Here is a 21979-nt window from a genome sequence, read left to right on the forward strand (position 1 = left end):
GCGGAGCCCACGCACAGGCCGGTGGCGGGGGGGGTCTCTCGGGCTCAGGTGCTGCCTCCCAGCAGAGGACCTGCCCCTCCGGGCCACCGCGCTCCCGCCGGGGCCTGCCCGCGGCTCCGCACCTCGCCGGGGGGAGGGGGCCACCGGCAGCCGCCGGGCGCTACGCCGCGCTGCGCTGCTTGCTGCGGGGCGCGGGCCGCCAGGGGGCGCCCGAGCGCGGCTCGCCCCGCGGCGGCGGCGGCGGCCGCGGCGGCGGCGGCGTTGGGGTGAGCGGGGCCGAGCCTCCCCCGCCAGCCCCCCGCCCCGCCAGCCCCCCGCCCCGCCGCCCGCGCGCGGCGGCAGCCAGACCGCCGCGGCACCGCCCGGCCGCCACACAGCTCCGCTGCGCTCCGCGCCGCGCGCTCTGTCAGCGGGAGCCGGCCGCGAAGAGGGGCGAGGATGCTGCGCCTCAGCCGCGGGCGCGGGGCCGGCCGTGCCCGCCGCCGGCAGCGGCCGTGCCCGCTGCTCCTCCTGCCAGCGCTGCTCTGGGCGCCGGCGCTGGTGGCCTTCAACCTGGACGAGGAGAAGCTGACGGTGTACAGCGGGCCCCCGGGCAGCTACTTCGGGTACTCGGTGGACTTCTACATCCCCGACCCCAGCACGTGAGTGCCACCGCCGCCGGCGGGCGGGCCCGGGGGGCGGCGGGGTCCGGGCTGTGCCCCGGCGAGCGCCGCCGGGCAGCCCCTCCTGCCTGGCCGGGGCCGGGGGCGCCGGCGGGCTCGGGGGAGGCTTCGGGGAAGGCGGCGGGCAAACGGCGGCGTCCCGCCAGCCGCCCTCGGGCCGGTGGCCGCGGTGACAGCCCCTGGCCCGCCGTGCCGGGGCCGCCGCCCGTCGGTCCTGATCGCCTCACCCCCCACCCCCCCGGTGACTTCCCGGTGTGTTTCGCAGAGTCAGTGTCCTGGTGGGAGCTCCCAAAGCCAACACCACGCAGCCGGACATCGTGGAAGGAGGGGCGGTGTACCGCTGCGGCTGGCCCGCCACCCAGTGCCGGCAGATCCCCTTTGACAACACCAGTAAGTCCGTCGCTGAAACTGGGAGCACAGCGCTGGGTGGGTGCCTCTGCCGCGCGCCGGGCCCCCTTCGGCACGACGTACTGCCCTGCTCGCTTTACCTGTGGCGTTTTGATCTAAGGGTCTCCACTTCGCTGGAGAAATCCCGCTCCTGGGAGTCCGTATGCGTGTGCGCTCCCAGGGGAGGGTTCAGTGGTCCCCAGAGACAGAACAGGAGTATGACCTCCAGGATCTGTGCGTCATTCACTTTAATAACTGTGCTTTTTTTGCTATCGAAGCTTTCCTGAAAGGTGTTTGTGGCAGATTCCTCATTTTGAAAATAGGGGGGGGGGGTGGGGTTTGAGAGCTCAGAAGGCAAAAACCCAAACCTGGAAATCACAGGATTGCTAGCCTTTGCTGTTATTTTCAGCAAGGGATTTTCCATCTGTTCAGATGGATGAAGTACCTCATGTGGCATACTGACTTAATTCTTTTCAGAAAGCAAGAGTTTTATTTCAGAATATTGAAGCTAGATGCAAACTGATTTAGGCACGATGTGGATAGATTATATCCACTTCCAAAATCCCAAGACAGATGTTTCTTATTTAATTAGAGGGAACACACATTTTAAACAACTCAGGCTGTTCATATTTTCTGTTGTCTCTTTATAAGGTCTTGAAAATAGCTTAAGCTTAGTGTTTGCAGGGACTTTAAAACAGATTGGCTTTATTTAGGCAGACTTTGACAGTTTAATCATTAAGCAGAAGTTCTCTAGGTTATATTTAATCTTAACATTTGTGGTTTATTTAAATGTGAACGCAATGCAATTCAGGTTTTTTTGGAGAGCACAAATTAAATTAGAAGAGCTTACTTAACATGTAGCAAGTAAGCAGTGTGGTTCTTTACCCCTTCCAGCTCCCGCCACCCACACATCCTGTTACTGTGTTAGTGTCTAGGAACTCTACTCAGGATGACTCTCCCGTCATGCTGGGCATTCTTCAAAACAGAGTAAGAGATAGTTCCTGTATGTGTATGTGGCTACTTGGGCATGTAACACCATGTACAGCATACGGTTTTATATAAATGTGAATGTACAGACATAGACAGTATGCATACAATATTTTTATTGTACTGTGCCCTGAGTGTACATCTTTAAAGTAAAACCAGTTTAGGAAATATTCCATAGTTCATGTAACAGAAGTGGAATATATTATCTGTACAAATTAATTTCAGGTTTGAATAGAAAACTTACAGACCAAATGAAAATGCCATCACATTTTAAAGGGGTGTTTTGAAAAATTAATGAAAACCTAGTGATGAAACCCAGAAGGACATTTGGCTTTCCTGGGGGAAACTCCGGAAAAGTTGACTCAAGAGACTCAGGACAAATCCATACTCTTGGCAGAATGTCCTTTTGCACATACTATGTTTTGAATAAAATCGCAAACACAGGCTGGTGAGTAAGTATATCACCAAGGCTTTGGACTTTATGAGGCAGCTATTCAGCTTGGAATCGCTGAAGTGTGGTGCACTCAGTCTTCCTGGGGCAGTTGTTTCTGTCCTCAGGGTAGATGCCTGACTTGTAGACAGCTGAAGTTAAGCCGGAGAGAGCCCCTTGTGTAGATATAAATGCACTGTACTTGGAGGAGGAACTGAGTTACAGGCAGGTTTAGCAGTGTTAGGGTTAGCTGTCTAAATCAGGTGCCAAGGGCAGTGAAGCTGCCATTCTGCACAGTTCAGCAATGGCCAGCAGCCCTCATAGATGGGGTTTGCATAGCTTGTGCTAGTACCCAGCCTTCATTGCCACCAACATAAGGGCCATCTGACTTTTTGCTGAAGTATGGATGTATATTTTATGTCATTTTTTTCTCTTCAAAATATGCTACTTACAGGAGCGAATTTTCCATCTTTTCCACTGTTCCCCCAAACAGAGCAGTCCACATGAGCTCTAGCCTAGATGATGCTATTTCAAGTAGTTTGTTGCACACAGTTTCTTTTGAAACCTTTGGCCACTGTATACCTAGCGGGGCTTAGATAGTTCTTGGTAAATATGAGGGGTATTTTCAGTTTATGGCTCTTTCTTGTACACGCACCTTGTACTCACTATGCCTTCTCCCTACAACATCACTCAGAAATGCTGCTATTCCCATTTTATATTTATATTCCCATTTTTATATTTATTCTGATAAACAGAAAAAAGTCAGTCTGGGCTGTCAAAGATCGTACGGGAAGTTGGTGATAGCACTGGTAACTGAGTCAGGATTTTTTCTTCTTCCTCCAGTTCCTTAACCTGAAGGTTATCCTTTCTCCCAAAAGAAAACCAGCCAGGACTGGAAATCCAGCTCTAGCAGCTTTAATTTTAAAGATTAATACTTCATGCCTCATAGGAGATTTTGAAAAGTCTTGGAAAACTTTGGGAATGTTTTCTGAAACAAAACAGAAGAACTACAGAGGCTGCTTTAGAGCTGGAAGATTTCATTTTGAAGCATTTTTACACAAAGCTGCCTTTTTAAAGTACTTTTTTCTTGACTCTAACCAAATAATATAATCTCTTTCAGGTAGATTCACTAAGCACAGTAAAAGAAATAAAACTGCTGAATAATTGAAAGCATTTTTAAGTAAGGTCAGAAGTGAAAATTGAGTGGAACTAGAAGGAAAGAGTACAATGTAACATTTAAAAGGCAGTGTGACCCAACAAATAGGTAAAGAATTTACTAAATCAGTATTTTGCAGCCACGAGATTTCAGTGGAGGACTTCCTAATTCTAAAGAATTTGTAAACGAAAAGCAAATTCACATATACTACATCCCAAGTTAGATATTGAAATTGCTGCAGGTCATAGAAACTGTGAATTTCCACCATAACATAAAAATTCAAGAGATCAACAAATCCAAGTGGTTGAAAACCACTGTCTTAAATTACTTATGAGCATGAGGGCTCATGTCTTCCATTTCTGAGGGCTGGGTACACAAATGAAGCTCAGGTACGTTGCATTCAGTGCAAGTTTATGTTCTGCCATTGAGGAGGGAACATACAGTACACTTGGATGTTACTGGGACTTTTACTGCCACAAGTAAGTGTGTAAGTGGGCACCTAATTAGTAAGACTTACATGTAACTTTACAAATTATTTCACTGTTTCCGCAAGAACAGTAGACCTAATTTCAAGAAGAGTTTCATTTGCTAATGCTTTGATGTTATTTGTATTAACACTATTAATATCTTGCTCCAACTAAATGAAAACAGTGAAGACATTGACTAGTATTCTGTGATGACTTCAGTCAAGATTCTAGACATTTTTGAATATCGTGGTGTTACAGGTTGGAGTTGCTTTGTATTAATCTATAGTTACCTGTATTTTACAAGTATTGAGATGTTTACTGAATGAATGGACAGATATGCCTTGTTATGGGACTGTAAAGTGTAACAAATTAAAAAGCAACAAAATCTCTCTCCAGAAGTATTTAGGGCTCGTTAAGAGGCAGTGATGACCAAGAACATGCTCATGAGTCAGGGAAGGGAAGGAAGAAAAAAAGAAATTGTTGAGTGTGCAAAGTATGTATTGCCTTAGACAGAGGGGGCTCTTGTCCAGAAAGTGATTTGAGGGAACAACTAAGTGATAGATGCCTCAGTGAAAAGCTTAGACTTGCTTAGCTTAATATTATGGTCGTAAGCGCTGAGATAGGATGGTCCTGTAGAGGCTGTTTTGTTGAAGAGTTTTGTTTTTCTCTGTGAATAATATCTTTCTATTTTTAAAATAACTAAAGTTTTAAATTAAAGTTACTCTATATCCTGCATGCCATAGAGTGCTGAAGGGAGTATACAAATGCTAAGCTCAACTGGACATGACATCCTGACACTGGTGTAAGACCACCGTGATGTTCCCCAGTGGGTCAGAGATCTGACACTGCAAGGGTTGCACCCAGAGTCACTGACAAGATGCAGCTAACCACCCCGCCACCACACAGGCTGTGACACTCAGGACTGAACTCTATGTTTTGTCTCATGTAAACTTGAAACAACAAAAGACAAGTCCTTACAGTTTGTGAAGCTTTCTTGCTCTTTTTTTCTCAGAAACAAACATCACATGAGGGAGTAGACGTTGCATTGGTTACTAATGTATATGCAACAGGAACACTCAGTATTCACTCAACTCCCAGTGAAAGATATGAGAACACCTTTAAAAAGGTGTCATTACTCCTAAGTGCCATGTTCGAGCTGTGAGACAGACTGGGTTCCTTACTCCTGGCATGGGTACTCAAAAACAAGACTACTGAAGTCATCTCTGTGGCACTGTGCATACATTAGGATGCTGAGGCTGGTCTGAGTGCTATGAGCAACTTGTGTTAATGTGGAAATGCGTGTGGACTAAACGACTCTGCTGAGAAGATGGCTCAGTTAGAGTTAGTAGAGGTGCAGGAGTATCTGCAGCCCATTCCTAAAGGTCGTACCACTTAACTGAAATTGTTCCACAGGCAATTCTTCCAGATTGTCATTGATTTCTCAGGTTACCTGTTCTTCAGAGTAGCTAATGCAGAGATGTCCAAGGTGACAAAGTGATTTACTTACAAACCAACATCAGTAATTAATCCTATTGATGAAAAAGATTGTTCTTGACGAAGGGACAGAGGGGCAGAGGAGGGAAGGGGGATGAAATGTTGACATGCTGTGGAATTTGGGCCAACCCATCCATACGCAAGTCATGCAACCAGACATTCCCATATGGGTTGGCCAGTGATATGGCCTTCAGCCAGGAAGGGGCTTTAGCAGGAACTCTCTGTGTTTCCTGCTGTTGATACATCATTGACTCTGCTGTCACGTGTTTGCAGTTCTTTAAAGCTCCGTAATCTAGGCACAGGGGCCAAGACTGGGAAGAAGCTGAAAGCACTGCTCCTGAGAGCACAACTGCTGTGTTAACCTGCTCCATCGCATCAGGGAACTGAGGTAAAATATAATGGAAGGGCTTTTAGTATCCCCTTACTCCAGGAGATATGGACTGAAGGGCAGAGCCTCTTCTCCCTGTTTCCCTGCTCTGTAAAGCTGTCCTGTTGCATTGCAGTGTAAGGTTATGTTACTCTTTGAAACTCAATGAGAGGACAGGGGAACAAGCATTGGCATTATATTAAAGACCTGTGATCTGTCTTTTCTCTCTTACCTACACAAAGCTAACTTCTCCTTTTCAGTTTCTCCATTATGAAATGAGGTTTAAAATGACCGTTTCTGCTTTAGCATTGAGGTAGAATTACCAAGTCCTTGTGTTTAAGCTCGGTGCTCTTCGTTCAGCTGCCAGGAGAGGTAGCAGGAGAGCAATATGAAGAAAACTTTCTCCCTGCTTGATTAACTGGGGAACTTCCGAACCATTCAAAGCATCTTGCAGCCAGAAGCAAACTTAAATGCCCCCTGAAGTGCACTATTGCATTTGAAATCTAGTAAAAAGCTAATAGTTCGTATTTCAGAAACTCATTATAATGGTCACTTTTAATCGCAATGCTTAACAGACTGCAGCAAGTTCTTATGTTTTAAATTAGCTCTTAAATGCAGAATTTTGGATACCACTTCCCCTGAGTTTCCAGAACTCACTGGGGTGTTGTCTTTGCTATCAGTTAACTCTACCAGTTTTAGTAAAACGGGTTATATTTCTCTAAACTAGCTGGAGAAAATTTGAAGAGCCTCTGAAGAGGAGCAGGGGAGGGGGATGTAGATCAGTTCTGGCCAAGCGTGCAGTTGATAAAAAACATGAGCTAATCTGGCCAACAGTTGAGCTGATTGTAACAGAACCCAGGTACTGTGGGACTCAAGAGGTTTAGTTACATGAAAAAATCATTAGCTGAAGAGATGGTAAGGTTCTAGGGAGAACTTAGAATCCTGTTATAAAAGAGAATTTACATCTCAAGAGAAAGTGCTGAGGGAGAACTTTGTTGTACTTTTAAACGTTGACACATTTCAGTCCACTATGCCAGTAAGACCTTATCTAGAGCCTCATGGTTCACTTGTAGCATTCTGATTTGTAATAGACCCTCATGGGTTTCTTTTATGAGTCTCAGCCTTATCTAAAGAAGGAAAAAAATACTCTTAGCTATGTTAGTTCAAACCCTGAGGTCTTAATTTGGTTTTGATCAGATTGTACTTAGGGAAAAAATCCTATTGGGTTTGCTGATTCTTTTTTTCTTGATTCGTGGAATGAAAATCCAAATAAAGCTCTCCAGATATGATCTATTAAATTAAAATAACTCATATGAATAGCATCTAAGGCACAATAAAACCCAGAAATTAAATAGATGTTTGCAGCGTCAGATAATTCCAAAAATAGAAGCAACTCCTCTCGTCTTGCAAGGGTTTTGCATGTCCTTACTGTCTCTAAACACTGTGGAGTCCCTTTTTCCCCCAGCATTGATGTTGAAGGCAATTGCTTGGCTTGGTTCCCTAGATCACAGTCTTTAGCTTTGCATTTGTATTCTGTCTCTCTGTTGAGGGTCTAATATCAATGACCCTGTGAATGTTACTGACTTACCTTTGCTTAGTAATGGGTGATATGATTGGAATTTTTTGGTGACAATACCAAAAACCTATCACTCTGCCATGGTGATAGGGTTGACAAGATCCCCTTTCTTCCCTCACTGCTAGAATATGGGACCATGTTTGCCAGTAAGAATCCTTCCTTCTGTCTCCCCTCCTGTAAGGCAGGACCCGTAATGATGCAGTGGGGCTGATTTCAAAGTTAAATTAGGTTGCTCAGAGCAGAGCTCTGAAACTACCCAAGGATGGAGACGCCACAGCCTCTCTGGGGAATCTGTTCCAGTGCTTAATCACCTTCACTCTGAAGAGTGTTTTCTGTATATCTAATCAGAAATTCCCTTGCTATAACTTGGGTCTTTTGCTTATTTTCCTTTTGCTGTGTACCTCAAAGGGGAGTTTGGCACTCACTTCTCTCTGCCTGTTGAACACTGGATGAAGTGCAGATAGATCCTCCTTTGCCTTCTCTTCTTTGGGCCAAACACCTGCAAGTCTTGTACTGGTGTCTCAAAACTGTACATAGCATTCCAGGTGTTGTCCCCGTGTGAGGGGGATATTCACTTTCCTTGACCTATATATATTTATATAAATATAAATGTTTGTTGTTTTTATATGTTTGTATTCCCATTTTATATAAATATGGATTGGTTGTGGTGATTACTCACCTTTACTCTGCTTATATCTAATTATGTATAAATATATATGTATTACATTTTATATTGTCTGTTTATACGTATGGATATGCATGGATACATACACACACCCCCATATATCAGAACCGGTTTTTGAAAGTGATTTGCCATCCTGGATGTGGTCTGAATAGGTACAGGTTAGAAGGCAGAGTGTAACAGCCTGCTGCAGATGCCTGGTTAATGGCCATCTGCGTTTATCCAGGACATACAGGCAAATGCACATGGAGCAAGGTAATACTTTTGAAAGCTCCTGAAGGGTGAGAACTTACCTGAAAGAGTTGCAGGTGTAGTACATATCTGGATTTGTTGCTTTGGTTAGAAACATTATTTTCCTATGTTAAGTTCGATTGAACTATTGTTATTTGCTTTTGTTCATTTGAGTATTTTCAAATTATAACAGATGTTGCATTTTTTACTTCTGGTTTTCAAGAGCTCAGTGAACAATGATGAACCACTATCAGTGTTTGCAAATACATGTTTCTTATGCAGATCCTGATTACTCCAACAAAGAAATATTTGTAAGAGTAATGTTTGATTCGTGCCTGGTAAACAGTTTATAACGTGCTGACTCAGTGACTGAGAGGAGACCAATCCAAACTGAAAGGGCCAAATTTAGTCTAATGTGTGCAAGTGATGGATATACCTTAACACTTGTTCCAGGTTCAGGCTTTTAATTCCTAAAAATGAATCTCTGCACTGCTGTTCTTACATAGCCTTGCATTTTACTGTCTGGATTCAAATTTTTCTACTTGTCCAGCTACTGCTTTGGCAATTTAAGGGGCCTTTTTCCCTTTGGTAGCCCCTAGGTACCTCAAGTCTAAAAGACTGGGTGAAGGAACACTGACTTTGAAAATCATGCTTCACCATCTCCAGAGCTGCTTTTGAAGCTGGGTTGTGGGGCAGTACCAGTATATAGGAGTCTTGGTTCCTGCAGTAGAAAATGAGATGCTTTTTGGTTGCTAAAATACAGTTTAATGATGTCCTTGTACCTAGATTTACACTTCTACATCTCTGCTCTTTACATACTCTTGACTGTCCGGGCCTTAGCCTGCAATACAGTCTTAGGCAGTACAATTATGAGTGACTCCAGGGCTGAGTTTTAAGCCAAATTTGTGAGTCATCCAGACTATTGACCATCTGGAACAGCTCCTGGGCTGGCTCTGAAGCAATCCAGCTGGTACTCAGGCACTCCCTGGACTGCTCTGTGGACAGGCCCAGGCGTTGGGTGCCCAGCCCAGCTGCTGCCTTGTATTCTAGCTATCCTTGCACTAGTGTCACGTATCATGATACAAGATAGCCTGGACTCCTTCCTAAAAGGGGCCAGCCATTCTCTTCCAGAAGAGAAGATGACATTTGAATGCAACCCGAATTCAAGCCAAGTTTTTGCTGTTCACAGAAATATAGCTTAGCCTGTGGGTAAAGTACAGTGTAGACAGCCTGTGGGCCTCAGATCCCCATGAATAACACAAGGAGAGATACTTCCCTGTCGTATAAGGGTGTTGTCAGGATACAGACCTGTTATTTTTTGAGACACTTAGGTAACAGAGTTTTGAGGGATATACCCAAGACAGAAATACAACTTTTTTTCTTTTTTTAATTGGATTGGGATTTATCTGAGTAAATGAATAGTTTTTATCTGAGTCTAGTCTAAGCAGGCCATCTGTGACTATCTACATCTGGTAAAGAAAAAATTAAGTACTGTTAGGCCATGCTCTTCTGACCTTCTCAGATGTTTGCTTTAGGAGAAGAACTGTGACCTAGATCAGGTTCTCAGTTATAAGTGGATGACTAGCTCAAAAGTGGACATTTACAGTGGCTTCACTGAGAGCCTTGTTGTCTAATTGAATACAATCGGGGCACAGTAATGACAGTCCACATGTATTCAGACAAATTAGTTGTGTATATAGCTTGTGTATAAGACTAAACTGTATTTTAAGGCACAAACTCAGAAACTGGGCATATGACTCCATAGCTACAGCAGGGATCCTGAACAAAGGTGATTAGAGAATTTCTGTCAAAAGAGATTTATCTAGGGAAAAAAAGCTATTTATTAATTTGTGTGTCTGTGATATTTTACTAATTATTTTATAATGAAAATCCTATGCCACATGATGAAGGATTCATACTACACCATATGCCACTAAGCGGCATGGGGGTGTGTACGTGTGTACAGTTCTTGCAGATTTACTGGTAAATTCAGTGGTGGTTTTACAAATCCTGTAAATGGTTGTCCTAGTTTTAAAACTAACATCTTTTCAATTTTTAGTGTACTTTGCCAGTAGACAAGTATGCTGTTTTGATTGAAAATGTAAGCTCTTTATAAGTTAGAATACTGGTCGTGAGTATCCTCAGAGCCAGGCTAGCATTGGCTGCTGTATAAGCTGACTGTGGCTGATTTTCAAGCTTCAAAAGCTTTGTTTCTATCAAGACCTCATCTGTGGACATTGATCATGTTCAGATCTGCTGGAACATTGAAAAAAGAAACCTTTAAAGTTTGAAAGGGTCTGACTTCACTGGAAAAAATAATCAAACGTGGTGTTGCCAACAACTAGGTAGAAGCTGGCAGCTCCTACAGTGCAGTGTGTCAACATCACTGTCTCCCACACTCTTAAAGTTTAGGCCTAACTTAAATGTATTTTTAAAATTAATATTTTTAGAGTGAATTTAAATTATACTTCCTGAATTTTAAAGATCTAAATATTCCTGATATTTATCTCTTATCTCTCTAAGCATGGATTTCCTGTAATTGGCACAGCACAGAAACAAATATTTATATAAAGAAAGAATTTTTCTCAGAGTCTGTCAAACTTTCACAGATTCATTCTCATTCAGCTTTCCTGCATGCTTATTAGAAAAAAAAAAACCCAACATAGATAGAGTACCCTTGTTCTCCAAATACAATGCATTTTCTTTGTAATTCAGTTTGTATCTGTAACATTTATGAGATTACCATGAGCTGAAGTAACTGGTGATCCAACATCCTAGAAAAGCATTCAGGTATCTCCTCTATTCCTGTTGGGCAAATCCCAGAAAGTGTTGGCTTTTTTAAAGTGTTGGCTGCATTTTCCTCAGTTTTTTAAAAATGTATGTAAATCCATAGAATATAATCTGACATTGCATTTTTTCTACATTTCAAGGTAGACAGTATATGGTTTTATTTTCACTTAGAGTGAATAAAAAGGATTGATTCTTGTGAAATCTATCCTGATAGGAACCAGAAACCAACATAAGGGAATGCAGATACAAGGGGGAAGGAGTAATGCCCTGCTCATGTATAAATTGAGAAGTTCATTAGGAATGACTGGTAAGGGAAGAGCATAGCTCATGAACATATGGGAAATCAGTTTACTTCAGAGAACTGAGGGTGAAAGGAAGGGATGTCTGCTTTTTATTAAAACCTGAAATGCATTATAATTGGCCGGAGTCTTTGCCCAGATGGCTTCTCTTATGCTGACATCTGCAAGAGTGTATATAAAGCAACATTAAGAAGCTGTCTCTTGTGACAGTGTGTACACATGTAATTCTGTTAAAAACTAAGTCCTTTGCTATCTGTAGTGTTGGTCTTTGAATAAGCATGCTGAGAAATGTCATTTGTTTGACAAAAACTAATTATGGAACATGCTTTTTACACAGAAAGTTTCTAGCACATATGAGAACTTTTTAGGGCTTTTCACCTATTTTTGTTTTTCACCTATTCTTGTTCATTCTTATCATAAATTCCAGGTAAACTTTTTTTTTTTTTGGCAGGGGGAAACACAGGGTTTCTTGTTCCAGTCTTTTGTATTTTTTTTCTGAAGTTTAAGTGTAGTTATTTTGAATTTTCACGTGTGAATTTAACGTGTTTTCCACTGACCAGTGAAAAGCTTAAATGATACTACAATTTCCTATTAAGCTGGTAGGATGATGACAGCAGATGCAATGTAATACATCTGTTAGTCTGTTCACTTGTTTCTGTAATTCACAGGGTAATACTTTTTAAAAATAAGCTGTCAACATGCCTCTTCTTTTTTTGTCAGACAACAGGAAAATTAAAGTCAATGGCACCAGGGAACCTATTGAGTTTAAGACGAGTCAGTGGTTTGGGGCAACAGTCAAAGCTCATAAAGAAAAAGTCGTGGTAAGTCTTATGCATTTGGTATTCATTTGGAGATAATGTTTATTTTTCTCAAATGTATCTCTTTAATAGCTCTCTACGTGTAGATTATGGAAACAACTCTATGATTATGCATGAATTATAAAACAGATAATGTATATGACTCAGAAAACGAAAGCAGACTATAAAATCAGGTTGAACTGATCAAGTGAAGATGATTCTGCTGGCATATGAAAGTAGCAGAATGTCATAATGTTATGGAAGTGAGTGATTATTTTTTTTAAACAGGTAATGGACATATTTTAGAGATACACAGTAACTGATAGCTATATGCTATAAAATGTTTTGTATTATGAAGAGTTTTTTTGAATATTAAATGCAGAATGTAATGGAAGCCAGGAACCTGTGCTGAAGGTCAGTTAGTAAGAGAAAGCACTGACCTCTTTTGTCCCATTTACATTGTTTTAAACAGCGATGTCATAGTCACGGTAAAACAGCTGCAAAAAAGTCATGATAAACAAGCTCCAAATCAAGATTGCTGTCAAAGTACAATGTCTGTTTTCCAGTTTCACTGAGCATTTTGCCTGTATTGATAGAGGATCCTAGCAGGGGGCAAGTACTTTTATTACTTAGTAAAGCAGTGATGATGCTTCTTATACACAGACATTTTATTTTTACAATTTATGCGCTAAGGTTTACATTGAAAAAGTTGCTGAAATAATTGTGATAAGAATAGTTAATTTGGTCATTAGTTTTATTAGTTTTTACAATTGTAAAGTAATATTTTGTGTTTTGGGATTTGCCTAAAACTTTCTATTATTACTTAAGAAGTAGTCATAAGGGAAGAAGTATTTCAAGGAAATGCTTTCCCTTATATAGTATGCCTGGTGGTTAACCTAGGGAAGGATTTTATCATGGAACAGGTAATGAATAAAACATCAGCCTATTCTGTTACAGAGCTAAACAAATGTAAAAATTCTAAAAAATTCTAAAAGTAGCTGAAGATCTTTCATTTTACGTACTCAACTAAACAACAGTTCACAAACCGAAATAAAATAGTTCTTTACCACCATTTGCCGAATCTTAATCAAGTGAGCAGAAAACCTCATCACTCACTGATGTGCTGTGTCTGTACTGAACAAACTTTGGTTTGTTTCTGATAACTTTTCTCAGGCTTTCTGAAGCAGATATGGTCAACACTTTTCAGGCAAAAATTTGAACAGCAAAGCTAGAAAACTTTTAAGCTTTGTAGACTGAGAGAAAAAGAAAATGTTATCAAGCTGTCAGAACCTTTTTTTTTTAAAACTACAAACGTGATAGTACACTGCTTTAGGTCAACATATCCGATTACTTTGAGTTCTTGTTTCAATCCATTTTGCTCGATGTCAGATGTACCTGAAACCACTCTCACAGGACATGTGCTCCTCTTTTTTGCTCTCTGTTTTAATCTGTAAGGTCTTCCAGGCAGGGGTACGTTAAGAGTCCCTGTCCCTTAAACCGTTGTTCCAGAAGCTCTGGCTTCTATAGTAAGCTCTGAGTAGCACAATGGTTCATCCAGCTGGAACTGATTGCAGGACAAAGGCTTATACAGTAATGTGGATAATAACAATGCCTTGCCAGAGGTAGACAGGTTTCTGATTGGAAAAGTAAGACAAGGTAGCATGTGGATGGAGGATTTATTTGTATCTTACAGAGGCAAGGCTGAAGGGAGAGGTAGTGTCTTCCCTCCCCCCAGCCAATTGAAAAGTTTTAGGGCACAGGAACTCCTGAAGAATGACTTGCATACCTGACAGCTTATCTTTTTTATTTTTCCAATTATCTGAATTACTTTTGAAAAAGAATGTCTCTCTCTACACAACTTGTATATCTTTTGTAACACCAGTACCGCAACACAGAAATTTAAATATTAGTTCGCTAGCCAAAACTTACTTAACAAAACCTGTTCACTCAGAGGCTGTTGAATGCATTATAGCTGTATTGTCTCTCTATAAACCAGGGATTTATAGGAAGGCAGACAACCTGGTGATTGTGATAGACAATATGACACAACACCCTGACAAATGTCCTTCTGCTAAGCAGAGTAAAATCATAGCAGTTCTGCTGCAATGCCCATTATCTTAAGACATATCAGGACAGAAGTAGGAATGTCTTCAGCCACATGTATGTGATCTACATCTTAAACTATGGGATCAAGTCCTGTGCAATGAGCAATAATAGAGCAAACCTATTACTTGTGAAACAGGCTTAGAGGGTATTTGTAACATATGTTTAAATGTGAGTTGTAGTCCCTGACAGATTTCACCTGCTAAGGGCTATAGGTGAAAGATCAGACTATGCTTTTCAGGTTATAATGAAATTATAAGAAGCAGTGGTCCTGCATTTTCTTCTGTCAATACATTATCATTGCTGTATGAATGATACAGTACCAGAGAGAATCCTTGTACACCGTTTATTAAAAACTTCATTTGCCATATGTGTGAGTGTGTGAAAGGTACATGTGACATCATTCCTGTTTTGATAGGCTTGTGCTCCCTTATATCATTGGAGAACCCTTAAAGATAGCCCTGAGAAGGACCCCGTTGGCACCTGCTATGTAGCAATTCAGAACTTCAGTGCCTATGCTGAATATTCACCTTGTCGCAACAGTAAGTATTAATAGGAAAAATCCTGTGCTGGAGGAATTGATATTGCACTCAGTGTTTTCATCCTTCCAGTCATCACACAGTCTTGGTTGAATGAAGATTACTATATGACATTATTGCATTGAATGAGGGTTTAAAGAATAATCAACATTAAATTATGTGCCTGCAATTGGATGCTTTATTGTATAATTGAAAGAGAAGAAATTAAGTAAATTAAGCTTATGCTGTTACAGTGATGAGATATAATTGGTTCAATTTAAATGGCTTAAAATGTAGCAAACGGATCTAGATAAGAACCAGACAGCATTTTAAACCAATTACTCATGCTCATGCTGAGTATAAATCTCTCATCACAGGATCACCATCTGAAGACCAGACCCTGCACAGAAACACATGAGCCTGTATCACCATTCATGCCAATATCACCCACAATAGCTCATTTATGAAGGACTTCCAGCATGGAAGAAAGCCATGCACATTAGCTGTTCCACACTCTTCTCTGTGCTGTTCTGAGGATGTGGTAGCAATCTCTGGGCCTTACTTCTTTGGGAATAGGGAAGAACAGTGCACATATATTTAGAACCAAGTTCAGTTACTTAGAGGTCTGCATAAAATACCATATGTTAGATTAAGTCTAAGTGTTTGTGATGATTATTAGTACTCTCATTACCTCAGTGCTCCAAATTATTAAAACAAATATGAAGTATCCAGTGCCTTCACTGAGCTTTGGACTGGGCTGGGTGTACAGCAGTTTCTGCACTCACAGATCAGAGAATTGTTCTTTCAGTTACTTTTCTAAAGGTAATCTGTGTAAGACAGCAGATGTGATGGGTTTACCTATCCCTTCCAGGGGAAACCCTCCCAGCAAAGCCATGGTGTTCTTCAGTTTAGCTGAGATGGGTAGCTACTTCAACTTGCATATGCTAGCCTAACATGAGAAGTTCCTTGTCATGATACCCCCTGTACAGAGACCCTGCTATTGCAGCTGGCATTCTTGCCATGTGCATGCGGGCTAATTTCAAAACACCTTCTAACTGTTACTCTACTGCAAACTGTGCTCCTACCTTTGAGTAGGAGCCAACCATGCATAATCATGCATTATTTTGCCAAGAAAGTAACAGGCATTCTACAGAAAAAGTAGGCACTTACTTCACATAATTAAAAGGTCTCTTTCCTATGAAGATCTAGAGACAGCATCATATCATGTAGCTAGATTTTCTTGACATCTGACAGATGTGTGATAATGTAGCCCAATAATGCTTTCTATGGTCTACCAGAAAATCTGCACACCTATAACGACATGAGATATTTGCATGTGCATTCAGTGTTACTCTGGCTTTTCTTTTCTCACATTGCAGTATAGTTCTAAACTGAGTTGTGCTACATCTTTTAAAGCCTAATACTTGTCCCTGGATGGACAGGTACAGAAAGAAGCTGAATCTGTAAGAAATGGTGACCGTAAGATCTGCTTCATGTATTTCTGATGTCTCACTGGGGCTTTGCCAAAGGCTTATGCCATTTGAAGAGAGAGTTCAAGTGGCCGTTCCTTCTCTCAGTTTCCCAATCCTGCAGACTTCCAGCACTCATAGGAAAGCCCTAAAATGCATGCCAACGCACTTTGTACAGTTATATAAGGATTTGGAGACTAGAAATAAAGATGGACAGAAGCAAGAAGGATGTTTTTGCATGTACACATGACCATCCAAAATTACAACACTTCAGTTCTCATTGAGCAAATGTGTGTCTATTAAAGGGCTGGCCCTTGTGAGGAACGTATGCCCCTTTTCCTTGTCCTGGTACAGATAACCAGGATGTTGTCTGAACATTGACCCACGCTGACCCATCCACTATGTCAACATTTTTTGAGAATGCCTTAGTAAACACTTATTTTGTGTTTATGGCAGAGCAGACTGTGGTGACCATTCTGCGATTTCTTGTTGTTTACTTTTGTATCTCTAGCCAAATTCAAACTGAATCCCTGGTAGTTGTTGCAAGGGTCATTCCTTGGCAGTGAGAGGAGAAAGTCCCACGTAACTGGTCCTATTTTTCAAAGTCTTCACAAGGGGGCTGCATATTCAGGGCCCTGTAGAAGGTCTTGATTTGCTCTGCCTCTTCTAAAAAAGAATACACATCTTTTCACATATTTTGGTAGTTTTGCCTTTACAGCCTTTCAGCTCCAGGGATGTGTAAGCTGTCTTCTTCATGCACTGTGAAATCAATAAAATGCTTCTACCTTCATAATTCCAGGCAATGCAGATCCCGAAGGACAAGGCTTTTGTCAAGCAGGTTTCAGCTTAGATTTTTACAAGGTGAGATTCTGCTTCCAAAATACTTTGACCAGTTGTAATTCTGATATATCCCTAGTGTTCAAGCACTGTCTCAGTGATCAAGAGTATCCCCATGCTGTTGCATATAGAGAGATTCATGAAGTTGTTGCAAGTTCTTTCCCCCTTTGCAAGTTTCAAACTTTATGATTTCATTAATAAAAGAAATATGGCAATCAGCACCTGTTTATCTCTTTGCAGCACTCCAGTCTGACTCTGCTTGGTCTATCTTAATAGGTAATTAGGTGAAAAATTGTATGTGCTTCTATCTCAGTGTGTCCCACTTACAATGCTTTCCAGACACCTGACTTTCAGGAAATAATGGGCAGGCACCAGCTAGTTTTAAACAGTTAAAATAGCTTGTATGAGGATGCTTTCGGAGGCAAACTGGTCATTGAGTAAGACCGTTCTTTTGTTGAGGTTAAAGTGCTTAAGGGAAATAGCTAGTTGATCGTATGTGCCAAGAAGGCCCAGAAACAATATTGTGGGCCAAAGAATAAACTTTGGGACTGTTATTAAGCTATTACTGCATCAGGACCTCACATAACTTTGATAATTGCCATTGTTTTCAGTGTTCTGCAGCTACGTTGTTATTCACATGATTAATAGCTGAGGAGTAAAGACCTCACTGTAGGGTAGACAAAAGTATATTTCTCTATCAATGTTACTGTTGCTTCATTGAATGTGAAAACCCTCTTTTATGCTGACTTTGTTTTTTTACAAATAATCAGCAATTTTTAGAATGCTATGTTAGTGCTAAAAAAATTATGGCTTTCATTCAAGTTAAGATGCATAGGGTGATCTTAACTTCATTTAACTGTGGATTTTCCTGCACATCCATGCACGTACATCCTTTCCTTGAACAGGGCTATTCTCCTTTATTGTCGTTCTGATACTTTTTTGGTGATTTAAATTGTTTTTCCCAATTTTGTTGTATTCTTTTGTTGTGTAATTTTATTCAATTTTGCTTTTTGCAGAATGGTGACCTGATAGTAGGTGGGCCTGGTAGTTTTTATTGGCAAGGTACGTTCATCTGGCTGGTTAACTTGATCTAAGAAGTGAAGCAGAAAGTATTGTGGAAAATGTTCTAGATTTCCATTGTTTTCTCAATTTAAGATAGCCAATCTCTGGTCTGATTTTCAACAAATATAGATCAGAAGAATTACTTAACAAGCAACTGAGCATAAAAATAAGTCAGGGAAAATTCAGGATGTAGGTTGTATAGGAAGCGAAAAATATAGAAATAACTATTTTTATGTTGGCATTTTAGAACATTTGTCATTTAATTAATAAGCTGACTTTCTTCCTAGGAATACTGCAGTTTTAAACATAGCTAATATTTGTACAGCAAATGTAATATTTTCAAAGTTTTTGTCACTATTTGTTTCTGAACACAACCTTTTATTGCTACCTGCATATATTTTAGTTCATCTGTGGCATCGCTGTAGTTTCCAAGGTACAGTTTCTCATGTAGATAAAATCTGAAGTGGTTTGGTAAAGTGTTGAAAGGGTATTTTTGCCTTAATCTGTTTTGACATGTATGATATAGCTGATTCCCAGACTCTGCCTACCACCTTGCCCATTGTCAGTCTCATTGATGTGTGTTTTGGCATTGCCATTAAAGGGGAGGATCTAGTTGGTTATGATGGTGGGTAGTCATAGCTTTGAATTCTCCATTGAGAAATTGCTTCCACTGGTCTACTACATTTGTACAGTACAGCATGAAAAGGTAGCTGAGCCTGAAAATGCTTGACTTTAGTTTGACTTAGTACCTTGAAATGAATCTGAAGATATTTTTGTGGTGATTCAGTAGAGTCTCCATGCCTTGTTGTACTGATTTATGTGTACTCTTGAGACTTTTAGGGTAATAATGGAGAAGGATTGAGAGAAGGTGTCTACTCTTTGCATCTTTGATATATTATCGCTTCAGCTCTGTTCTGATGTTCTGCTAGCCCTATTTTATAGAAACTGGCTCTCCTTTTTGTCCCTTTCATTTATGAAGTTGTTTGAATCCAGGTCAGGTAATCACTGCAAGTATTGCGGATATCATTGCAAATTATTCCTTCAAGGATATTCTGAGGAAACTGGCACGAGAGAAGCAAACAGGAGTGGCACCACCCTCATATGACGACAATTACATGGGTAAGCTATGCTCTGTGTCAGTTAGCAATATGTTCTAAAAGCATGGGGCTTATATAAATGTGAAAACAAGCCCTAAATTACTAATGTCCCAATTGTGAGAGGATTTGAACGTGTTTTGCCTTAAGCTCAACATCAAATCAGTAGTTTGCTGGTTACTTCAGTGGAATTATGAACATTCTTAAAATTATGCACAGCAACGGTCTTTGAGGATTGAGATCTTAAATGGCTCATTAGGGTTCTTATTATTTGATCTTAAATAATTAAGCAGAAATACAAAATTTTCCCATTTATATCTTTTTTCATTCCAAAATGATGGATTGGTTTTAAAGTAATTAGACTGCTTCAATTTTCAATAGATAAAAGAAAATTTAGTTATGCCGTATTTTGTGCAGTACTGTGCAAGTACAGAATTTATTCTCACTGATATTTAAAGGATACAATTGAAGTAAGCAATAACAAAAGTCAGTTTGAAGATATTATGTAATGAATGGAAAAAAGGCTCTTTAGGTACCTTTATTAGTACTGATCTCTAAGAATTTGGATGATATTCATGTGTCTCTGCATGTAAGAGGTTTTTCTTCAACATAATTATCGAAAAGATGCAGTGGAATTTGAAGACAAAGGTGCATCCTTTCATCTGTGCCCGTAGATTTGAATTTATAGTCCCTGATACAGTCCAAAAGTCTTTACTGTGTCAACAGCAATTATCTCACAGGTTTACTAAAGCTCCAGGAGGTACGTAACTGCATCTTTGGAAATCTGTCTTCCATATAGAGCTAAAAGAGGATACTCACACATTACAGTACATTAATGAAGACCTAAATAGCTGTTAGGGCAAACCACCATAGTACCTGCTGTTCTTTCAGATAAACTATTATTAATAATTTAGAAGCTCATTTTTGGAGAAAATGGATAGATTTATTATACATTCGAACTTAACAGTTCATTTAGTCATGATAATGAGATAAACAATTTTCCTTTTTTCCACACAGTTTTAGTATACTAACGTTAGAAAATTTGCCTTCTGGTGATCAGATGAACAGACAAATCTGATTGTCCTTGCATATTTTTTGAAAGAAATGGTTTATCGAGTGTTTTGCTTGTAATTTATATTTAAACAGGCTACTCTGTGGCTGCCGGGGAATTTACTGGGGATTCTGAACAAGGTAAGAAGCTATGCACTTGAATGGAAACCAGATGGCCGTGCACCTATTAAATTCCTCATTCAGGGTCTCTGTGTAGGAACATACCTTTTATACATTTGAAACACTGGTAAAACTCAAGCTATCTGTACACAATATTCTGAGAGGCAAATATTTCCTTAGAAGGAATAGCATAACAGAGCAGAATTTAAGTAACCCAAAAGTCTGAATCTGTTGTTATGGTACCATGCCCATGCATCTGTTCAGCAGTTAGAGCTGTGACAACATGGTAGGTGGAGCTATCCAGGCTTACTTAACAACAGTTTGGTGACCAGTAGTAAGAAGTGGAGCCACCAGTGCAGTCCTGTACAGTCTTTCAGTCCATACTCAAGTTACTCACCTGCTCCGTGGCTGCTGGACCTCAGCATCTGGCTGGCCAGATGCAGCATGGCTTGGGAATGTCTGTGTATGCTGAAAGCACACTTCTGACTGCCACATAAACATCACAGCCTGGACTAGGAGGTAACATTCAGCTGCTTCTGGACAAAGATGTGTCTACAATGGCATGCTAGCTCTTGTTGGTGAAAGCAACTCTTGGCTCTGTAAGTTTCCCCAGTTCCAGTTCATGTGCTTTAAGGGTGAGGTTCATTAGCTGATCCTTTTCATACACTGTATTTTCCTGCACAGGCATAATGCAGTAAGAACAAGTTTCCTGGGCTTTTACTTCTCCCCCAAGCCTTATATTTAAGAGCAGGAGACAGAATAATTTAATTTCTTTTATTAAAACCTGGGCTTAGAGGGAGAGAAAACATTCTACAGGAAGATGAGGTGTTCAGTTAGCCCTGGAATTAGGAAAAGCTGAATGCACATGAGTTTGAATGTCCGAATATAGAATCATGCCTGAGACTTTGTAAAGGTTCATGGATCAAGTAAGTTTGATGCAGGACATATTTAGAATAACTTGTATCTAGAAACAACTGTCATCCACAAAGAACCAGACATCTCCCAGACTTAATAGCATTGCTTAAAAACATCGTCACTGTGAAACCTTCACCTGAAATGTTTCATGATCTGTAAAACACCACCTTCTAGGATTCTACAGTCATGTTTTGATAAAGTAAGCAAAGTGCATTGAGAAACAAGTTTTGACCAAAATTGTAGGGTAAATATTTTTTTAAATTTGCAAAACTTAGAATTCATCTCAAACACTGAGGTTCAAGTTGTTCCCTCTGGTGAAAGGTGACACAGGATATTTACTAGTTTCACACAGCCAGGGAAGCTAGCAGCTCCAGTAAAAGTTCTGTAATTCTCTGAGGACAAAGTCAGAGCAATCCATCCTGGAGGGGCTAGGTTTAGCAACAGCAGCTCCTGGAACATCACTGGGGCTTTAACTAAATACCAACA

The 21979-nt window shown here is 40.6% G+C and overlaps 1 protein-coding gene across 3 annotated transcripts in view; it reads left to right on the top strand.

Annotated features, from left to right (window-relative positions):
• The first annotated feature begins 438 nt into the window (after positions 1 to 438).
• The window catches only part of ITGA8 (integrin subunit alpha 8), a 114722-nt gene continuing 93181 nt past the window's right edge, over positions 439 to 21979 (top strand). For 2 of the 3 annotated variants that reach the window (XM_074834902.1, XM_074834912.1), the window contains exons 1-7: positions 11488 to 11536; positions 12249 to 12349; positions 14847 to 14970; positions 17215 to 17276; positions 18269 to 18314; positions 19308 to 19433; positions 20555 to 20599. In XM_074834902.1, coding sequence (XP_074691003.1) covers positions 11503 to 11536; positions 12249 to 12349; positions 14847 to 14970; positions 17215 to 17276; positions 18269 to 18314; positions 19308 to 19433; positions 20555 to 20599 — 538 coding nt within the window. In that variant the 5' untranslated portion in view covers positions 11488 to 11502. Of the gene's footprint in view, positions 642 to 927; positions 1053 to 11487; positions 11537 to 12248; positions 12350 to 14846; positions 14971 to 17214; positions 17277 to 18268; positions 18315 to 19307; positions 19434 to 20554; positions 20600 to 21979 lie in introns of those variants that run through there. The other variant, XM_074834893.1, reaches the window with a different exon arrangement.

The sequence above is a fragment of the Strix aluco genome, chromosome 1 (assembly GCF_031877795.1).
Source record: "Strix aluco isolate bStrAlu1 chromosome 1, bStrAlu1.hap1, whole genome shotgun sequence".
NCBI lineage: Eukaryota > Metazoa > Chordata > Aves > Strigiformes > Strigidae > Strix > Strix aluco.